The sequence below is a fragment of the Aythya fuligula genome, chromosome 4 (assembly GCF_009819795.1).
Source record: "Aythya fuligula isolate bAytFul2 chromosome 4, bAytFul2.pri, whole genome shotgun sequence".
In the NCBI taxonomy this organism is placed as follows: domain Eukaryota; kingdom Metazoa; phylum Chordata; class Aves; order Anseriformes; family Anatidae; genus Aythya; species Aythya fuligula.
Genome location: NC_045562.1, coordinates 10,458,067 through 10,467,006, shown reverse-complemented (window position 1 = coordinate 10,467,006; position 8,940 = coordinate 10,458,067). Strand labels below are relative to the sequence as shown.

The 8,940-nt window shown below is 44.0% G+C and overlaps 1 protein-coding gene across 1 annotated transcript in view; it reads left to right on the top strand.

Moving 5' to 3' along the window:
* The first annotated feature begins 2,476 nt into the window (after positions 1-2,476).
* GRID2 (glutamate ionotropic receptor delta type subunit 2) overlaps positions 2,477-8,940 on the top strand; it is a 709,039-nt gene continuing 702,575 nt past the window's right edge. Inside the window, exon 1 of the mRNA XM_032187515.1 lies at positions 2,477-2,771. Coding sequence (XP_032043406.1) covers positions 2,684-2,771 — 88 coding nt within the window. The 5' untranslated portion in view covers positions 2,477-2,683. The remainder of the gene's footprint in view (positions 2,772-8,940) is intronic.

Here is an 8,940-nt window from a genome sequence, read left to right as displayed (position 1 = left end):
AGGTTTTCAATATATTTCCTACTTTGCCTACTGTGCATTGTACATTATTAAAGAGTACTGCTCTGACATGCCCCCCCCAAAGAAGCAAATTAACATTTCTTGTGAACTCCGTTCTTTTGCGGAGAAGTAATAATGACTCAAGCAGCTCCAAAAGTTTCTCAGATGAATCAGAATTTATTACTTGTAAAATTAATGGCCGTTACACTCAGTGATACTGTGCATAAACTGTCATTTATAGAAAAAAGCACCCTTTTTATAGTTAGCTGTTATCGGTAACAGACCTGTGACTGTTGTGTAGAGGATAAGAACAAATGCAGCATGTGAAGGACACCATCTATGAGACTTCTGCTCATCATCTTTTGTTCCCTTTTTGTACTCCTTTCTTTTGTCTCTTAAAGTCAATTTTAGTTGTGATTTGTTACAGCTTTTAGAGGAGAGAAAGCCCATTCTAGCCAGTCCAAAGATGATGCCTGACTTCTGCTTTGGATCTGGCTTGAAGCCTCTTCAGTGTTAACATTTTTTGGGAAGTATTCACCTGCCAACGGGGACCTAAGCAAAGTAGAAATTGCTGCTGGTGTTTGTTTGTTTGTTTTGTTTGTTTGTGTGTTTTTTAAAGATTCGTTTATCTTGCTCCTTATACTGATTTAGTTTGTCTTAACTTCAAAAACTTCTTCCTCTTGAGCTAAATCCTTAAATTTTGTAGATAACCAAGTGTGCTTATTATTAAGTCCTGTGACTGAAAAGAGTTGTAGTTCAGTTTTGTGAACAAAAGTATGCTGGTCAGATGTCATTAACTTGATCTAAGTCATATATCTTAGGAAATGCATTCAGAAAGAGTTGTTTAGAGAGAGATGATCTACCTCTACTTACACCTCCACAAGGACTTTCAAGTCTTAGCAATGGCTGGTACAAGTTTGGAGCAATTTTTTGTGTGTGTGTTGGAGCAATTCTTTGACTTCTGTGTCTTGTTTCTAGTGTAACTTGACATAACAAAGTTAGAAGAAAGTGTAATAAGACATAAAGTGGGGATTTGGACTAATTTATAGGAACATAAAACGCTGTGCAATTCTCTGTCTGTGTAATGGGGATAATGTATTTAACAACAGCAGAAGTCTAAGGATTAATTGGTTAATGTATTCATAGAACCCTGAGCATGAAAAGTGTGCTCTAAATGTTTTCTAATAGAAATTTCTGCACTACCAAAAAAAAAAAAAAAAAAAAAAAAAAAAAAAAAAGAATTCCATCAAGAACACAGATAATTAAAATCATATTAATAGATTTTTAGGTCTTCATTTTCCCCTTGAGGCCAGGTGTCCCTGATTTTTTTTTTTTGCTTTCTTTTATTCTTTTTTTTTTTTTCTTTTCCCCTTCAAGCAGTGTCCCTGACTCAGTTGTCAAAGACTGAGAAGCAAAAGTGCCCATCTAGCTTTGAACTCGATACCTGTGGTGGAGTTACAAGGTTAAATAAATGGGGTGTGTGGTGTTTTTTTTTTTTTTTTTTTTTTTTTTAAGCTAAGCATAACACTTTAAAAAGATATTTTTTTTTTTCCCCCCTCCCCTCCCCCTAACATATTTTTAGGCTGCCTGCACTCCTGCCTATGTCTCTTCCCCAGTCCCAGCTGAAGATTTCAGGGTAGATGAGAGCTCTATTTTGTTTCTCCCTTGTATTGCAGATAGGGGGAGGAGGTGGTTATTAGAGAGAAGCACTCTCACTCGCTCGCTCTCTCTGTTTCTCCCTCTCTGGCTGATAGCACTTATCTCTCGCTCTCTCTCCTTCTCCTAGGTGATCCATTTCTAGGCAACGTGCTGGCTGGTGCTGGAGCTGCCAGCTCTCTCTGCATCCCACTAGCAAAGCGAGCTCCAAAAGCAACCTGCAGACCATCATCTGCCTTCCTCTGCCTTGCTCTGGGCACTCCTTCGCTCTCCTGCCCTGTCCAACCACTACCTTGCGCGACAGAGACTGCACGCCGGGCTTGATTTGCAGATTTATTTCTTGATTTTTTTTTTTGTTGTTATTTTTTTCTTCTTCTTCCAGTTGTGGGAAGAGATTTTTAAGCCGAGGGTGGGGGGAAATCTCTGCATTACTATCCGCATTACCTTGAAGTTCACTTTGTTTTTTGGCCTCCGGGGGGGCTTTTCCTGCAGGAATCCGGCTGCTGGAGCCGGGGCTGCCTGCCCTCCCGGCTCCCCGCTCCTCCTCGCTCACTGAAGGCGAGCCCATTGCTGCGGGCTCCTGGGGCTTCTCCGGCCAAGAGGGTTTGTGCGTGTGCGTGGCTGTGTGTGCTTGTGCCTGCGTGTGTGTGTGTGTGTCTGTGCGTGGGGTGGGTTGGAAGTTGCCGTGCAGCAGCCGGGACCGAGCGGATCCCTGGACCCGGCGGAAGGATGGGGATTGTCTGACCAGCAGAGGCGTCTGCTGCCCGCCGCGGCTCCCGGGCTGGATGGATTTGCTGCCGGAGCTCCCAGCAACTCTGGCGCTGCCCAGGAGCCCCCCGAAGTGACGCGGGGTCTCGCCGAGGAGCCTCGGGCTCGCTCCCTCGCCCAGCCGCAGCCGTGCGCCAGCCAACGGGATTTACTCGCCCCTCCGGCACCTCAAACTCTCGGGCTGCCCTCGCCGCGCCATCCTCCGCGGTGGCACCGCTCGGCGAAGAGAGCTGTCATTGTAAAGCCTGGACCTCCGCCGGAGATGGAAGTTTTCTCCCTCATCCTGGTGGTGTCCGTCTGTTGGACTCGGAGCTGGAGAGCGGCGATTGCAGATTCGATCATTCACATCGGTAAGGGGGTGCTGCGTCTGCCCGTGCCGCTGCTGGACACTTTTCCAGCTCTCCTTTTGCAACCTTCTCTCCTCCTGGCAGGCTTCCCCCCTCCCCGCAACCCCCCCTCTCTTGTATCCCTCGCTGTCTTTGCCGGTTTTTGTTCGTTCCCCTCTCGCAATCGCTTCCCACAGGGTTCTCGGGCGTCCCCTTTCCCCCCACCGCCGTGTGCGGGGTAAATGTGTGTGCTTGAGACCTTGAGGTTTTGCGGGGCTGACGATCTGGGGACACACACACAAGGCTCGGGAACACTTCCCCGCTCCCTCCCCACAGCCCCCCAGCTCCAGCCTGCCGTCCTCCTACCCTCGGCCGGGGATGGGGGGCACACCCCAAGCCTCCCCCCCTTATCCCCAGCCACGCAAAGCGTCCCCCCTTCGCCTCCCTTCTCCTCTCCCCCGGCGGAACAGGTGGTTTGGCAACGTGAGCGCTTCCCCTCCGCGGCTCAGGGGGGGCTCCTCCGGCCGCCCCTCTCCCCCCCTTTCACCCCGGGCGCCTCCCGCGGCCGTACCGGGAAGGGTGCCCGGCTCCCCCGGCGGCGGGTGCAGGGAGGGCGGCTGCCGGCGGTGCCCCCCCTCCTTCTCCCGGTGATTGCTATGCACAGCGCTATGCCGGGCTTCCCTCCGCCGCCGTGATCCGGGAGCCTGTGTGTGTCCCCCCCGCACCTCATTGAGCTGACCGGGTTTGGTTCCCGCAGCGGGCATCCCCCCACCCCTCTGTACTGCTCCGCCCGGCCGGGGGGCGGCGGGGAGAGGAAGGAGGGCGCTGCCCCCCCCGGCCGCTCGCCCATCTGCAGGCACCGCACGCAGGCGGCGCAGGAAAGCGAGGCGCTGCCCCCGGGGAAGGGGCTCCCGGGGACAGGGTCCCGCTAGGGCCCTTAGTTTTGTTTATATTTTATTTTATTTTATTTTTTTTTGGGGGGGGGGAGGAGTTGTCCCCGTGCAGGGTCCGCAGCTTCCCGCTGTCCCCGGGGGTGGCTTTATAAACATGTCCGTCCGTGCCGGCTGTGGGTTTTTGGGCAAGGGGACTTGGGAACGGGATTTGGGCAGCCCGGCCGGCCGGAGCTTTGTACAGGACACCGGCATCTGGGCAGAGAAAAGCCTGGCCCCCGCTTAGCCCCCCCTTTCCCACGCCGGAGCCCACGGGCGGCTGCTTCCCTTAGGTCCTGCAACTTTATAGGGGTCGCTCCTCATAGCTGCGTGCGGCCGGAGCATCAAATAATGCACAGGGGAGGCAGCGCTCTGTGCCCTCCTTTTAAAGGGAGAAGGGCTTGAATTTTAGTATTATTTATTTATTTATTTTTCTCCCGGTTGTAAGCTGTCAAAGCGACACTAGGAGACGGTTCTGCCTTATGATTTGTTACTGAGGAGCTTGCAACAAAGTGATCAGATCTTAGCATCTGGGGGGGAATTTTGACTGAGTAACAGATGAGGAGTTTGTAATTTTCTGCCTCCCGTCCTCCTGGCTAAAGGAGCGTTGTTGGGTGAGCTGTATGTCTGCATTAGCATCAAGGGAGACGATAGTTTCTCTTTTTTCCACGTTAATGGCATTTTTGCTCATTTCAGTTGTTATATATGGTGAATACAACACGTTTTACCGCTTACGGTTTTTTATAATGCAATTAGTGGTTAGATGCATCAACACAGTAAATCCTCACTGAAAGAAAAAGATACCAAAGTAGTTGCTTCTCACACGATTAATTTGTCTTGAGAGACAATTAGTACAGTTGACAAGGGGATTATCTCCTTTTATAGACTGGTTTATGTTGCCATGAAAATGGCAAATTGATAATTGTTACACAGAGCTTTAAATCTATTAAAATGAATAAGTTGAAAAGAAATGACCTGAATTTAGAACTGTTTTAACCGTAAGTGGGGAGACAGCTAAGCATTGCAACTTGGCTCATGGATGAAAATTTGGCCCCTAGTATCACCTCTGCATTTTAGGACCTGACCCCTTTCTGTTTTCTTACATTTGTGCTGAGTAAATTTATGGATAAAATATTTAGAGATAAATAACATACTGCATTTATTTATGAGTTATGAAAGGGAGTAGCAGGGTACTCTGTGAACGAATTACCTACAGAAGAATTCATAACGCCAAAGAAGAAAACAAAATGCTCACTTCAGGGGAAAAGAAATACTACCAGAAGTAGTACCAGTGCCTTAGGCAACAAGCAAAGCAAAAGCTTTATCATTTCCTAATTCTACAGTGTTTGTAAATTCAAGTGGAAAATGTTTTCCTATGTATGGAAGGGGGACATGATCATAAGAGATACCACATTACCTGTGCAATCTCGTTTTCCTGATGGCACATACTTTTTCCAATAATAATACACTAACTCTCTTGCTAGCCTATGTATCATTTGATGTGTTTCCAGCAAAGAGATGCTTTCTCTAGCCAAGTATGCTACCAGCTGTTTCTCAGACAATGACAAAAATGTTAGAATTAGTGGGTAGATTCATGATTGTAGTAGGAGGGGAATGATAACTGGTTCTTACCTATGATACACTTTCTCGTATTTCTGTCCTCTGAAAAATTATACGTGCAGCTTTTGATCAGTAGAGTAGGTCTGTGTGTATGTAAATGAGCATATTTAAAAATAATCATTTTCCTGTATCATTTTGAATGTTGGTAGGGATGCTTGTGGTCTGTACATTTCTGCTGGCCTGCTATTATAAATAGAAGCTGGCAGTTCAGAAAGACTGCATTAAGCACTGTTGTGAAAATGTTGAAATGAATCAACTCCACTGCAATTTTCCTTACCCCTGTATTAAAGGAAAAAAAAAAAAAAGGCAGGGTTACCATGTCAAAACTATGCAACTCTGTCCTGTGCTGCTTCCCTGAGCCTATGCATTGATTGAGTAATTTCATCAGCCCCACATTACTTGATTGCTTAGAAGTTTCCTAATGATCTGTATGCTGTAGGAAGAATCTGAAAGTCGTGAGTGGAATGGCAATGATTTTGTGTTTTATGAGGCTATTCAAAAAGTCGCTCTGATTTATTTTGCTCGAAAGCTCCAAAGTCTTTGAGATTAGCCACGCTGCCTGGTATTTTCTTCATACATCAGTCGTCCCACACTCCTCACTCCCTAAACAGGAGTTTAGAACAGTGCTTTAATTAAGCAGGGATTAGGTGGCATTCCTTGTCAACTGCACAATTTGTGTATGCTTTGTATCTTCTGCAGTTGATGGTCTAATGCTTTTATATTTTGTACTTAACACCCATTCTCATTTTTCCCCTTGACATATGTACATAGTAATATACCTGTGCATACAGCTAGCCTATTTCTATTGTGCATATAGAAATGTATGCACAAACACGCGTATTAAATGTGGCAAAATCACCCAAGGCAGTGGCTACATACTGTGGGTACAAAAGTTTTTGCTGAAAAAATACACTGAAGCATTTTTTTAATATTAATTCAGTACAGCACTGCACAGCAGTAGTTCAGATACCCTGACTACTGCAAGTTGTTTCTTTATATTTATCAGTGCTTTAAGGCATGTTCTCTCAGTTGTGTACTGCCCTTAACTTTGTTTTCAATGGCAAGTTTAGATATATAGTATACAGTATAGTTATATATTATATGTTTTTATAGAGAGGTATGTATATACACACATTATACATGTGTATATATATTTATATATATATATATATATATATATTTTTTTTTTTTTCCAAGAGAGAAAAGTAGATATGCTCTTCCCTTCCTCCTCTCAGCCTGCAGACTTAATGGGCCAGGAGAGGTAAATTCCTTCTGTGTTAGACAAACTCTGGGCATTGCTGGATCCTGAGATGGTTCATACTTTTAAGCTCTTCTGGATAATAATGTCAGGGCAGTTCCAACATGGGGTTTAATACTTTTTGAGATTATAGTGCCTTTAGAATATAAAAATTTATAAAAATATTTGTAAGGAAAAGGAAGTCGTCTAGCTTGGTAATATTCACATCCACATTTTGTTGTTAGCTGTTGTACTAAAATGCACTTGGTTTGTATTGCTGTGTATATCAGTAGCCTCCTTAGAAAGTATACAGTGTATGTCACAGACTTTATTACACTATTCTCACATGTGTTTTGCAAAGAACAGGACAAGCAACTAAATGGATTTATTAAAAAGAAAAAAAAATCCCCAATCTATATGTGCCTATAGTTCCTGTAGTATCTGCAGCTGAGTATTCAGGTCTCTGCCTTGCTGTAGAATGTACCAAGGTTATTTGCTTAGCTTAAACGTACATACAGTTGAAAATCTGAAGTACAGTGCACTGTGACTTAGAAGACAGTAGGTTTTATCAGTAGCTATGTTCTACTTAAACGCACAGCATGCGTGACATCCTCTATGTTTATATGCACTGTGTCTCCCAAGAGCTTAAATTTGCACTAGTATTTCAGTCCCTGTAATGTGTTTTAGTGCCAGTTACTCTGCAGCTAAAGAGGGATAATTTTCCATGCTGTGGACTGCAGCTATCCTCCAAAGGCCTGTTTGCCATTAGGTGTCACTGCTTTCTGGAGTGTTTCTTAGTGATCATCTGGGCCTGATCCAGAGTCTGTCATGATCCAGGTGAGTTGTTCTGTTACTTCAGGAGATTTTAAACTCATCCTGTGGATTGCTGACTCCAGCAGGCAGCTCCTAATCATGGTTTTAAATAATTCTTAGCATTATTTCAAGTTCTTTGTCCTTTATAAAGACAGAGGGGGAGAAAAAAAAACACAAAACACACAACCATCTAGCTTCAAGTGGCTTCCTAACAAATGTCTGACATAGCAATCACTGTGGCTGGTGCTGCTGTGTGCTTTCAGATGACTCCTTATAGATGCACAGAGTCTTTATTCTCACAGTACCATCTTTGAAAATACACACTGGAGAAAAATCTTTTAAGACTGTGACTACATAAACCTACCAACTAAGGTTCATTTAACTTAATGAACAAAGGCATTAAGTATGGTTCTCTTCCACTCCCTGGCCCTGTAAAGCAAGTGGTATTGGCAGAAGATTACTTTTGTAAGCCATTAGGTTACTCCCTAGATATAGACTTGAACTTACATCATTTTCTTCCTTTTGATATATAGCTATCTATAATCTGCCATGACAGTCTGTTTTTTGCTGAAATTTATTGGAAGCTTTTGCCTTTTGAGTTTCGTATTTTCACTCTTTGTCACTGCTGTTCCATTTCTTGATCTTATTTCAGCATACTAGTGATGGTTTTAAAAATGATTTGTACAAAAGAGTAGCTCTATCTGGCTATCAATTTCTAATTAGTTTTTCTCATTAACTGAATTATGTATGAAAGCATGGTACAATGCTTTTTACCAACCTACCCTCCAAACATAGTGTTTTATACCTTCAGTGTTCAAAATAGTTACTGGGCATAGCCAGTCACTGTTGGTTTTTGGACTTGAGTGACCAATAGGAAAAGGAAACTATTTATAAGATGGTCTATATCAGAACAAATATCAGAAAATAATCAAAATTTGAATTCATGTTCTGTAAGTATGTATTACAATATTACAATACATGATAGCTTGGTATATGGAAGACATTGACTTGGAGTGGTACGCTTGTGAAGAGAGAAACTAGAACTGCCTACTTTTGCCTAGTTCGTATCTGCAAATGCAGCTGTCAAATTCAGGTGTTTGTTTTTTTTTTTTTTTTTTTTTTTTATTAGATTTTAACTCCAGATGGAACAAATTGTTACCTAACCAGTTGAGATTGGAATAAAACTTTGATTTCAGAGGCATACTTGCCATCGTTGCTGAAGTCTGGGCAGCTCCACACCCCTCCAACCCATACACCTTGTAGTCCAGGTCACTGTTCTCATCATGCTGACACCCACCTCTGACAGCCCCAGATGTTCTCATTTGTTTGTGCTATCTATGAATCCCAAGAAGCAAACATGACAATCATGGCTCAATACTAAAGCATAACACCCAGTTAGCCAGCAAACCCTGCTGTTACATCTGGAAACTGGGCATAAAATGGGGCTGAGGTTTCTCTGAAGCATTTTTCACCCTAGACTGATTGGCAGTCTAGCAAATAGCTTCATGCTGGGCTTCTGGAATGGAAGTGCTATTCCTTTCTGTCTATGATGTTCTTTTGTCTTCCTGCAGTATGAACAATATCCATTAGGTGC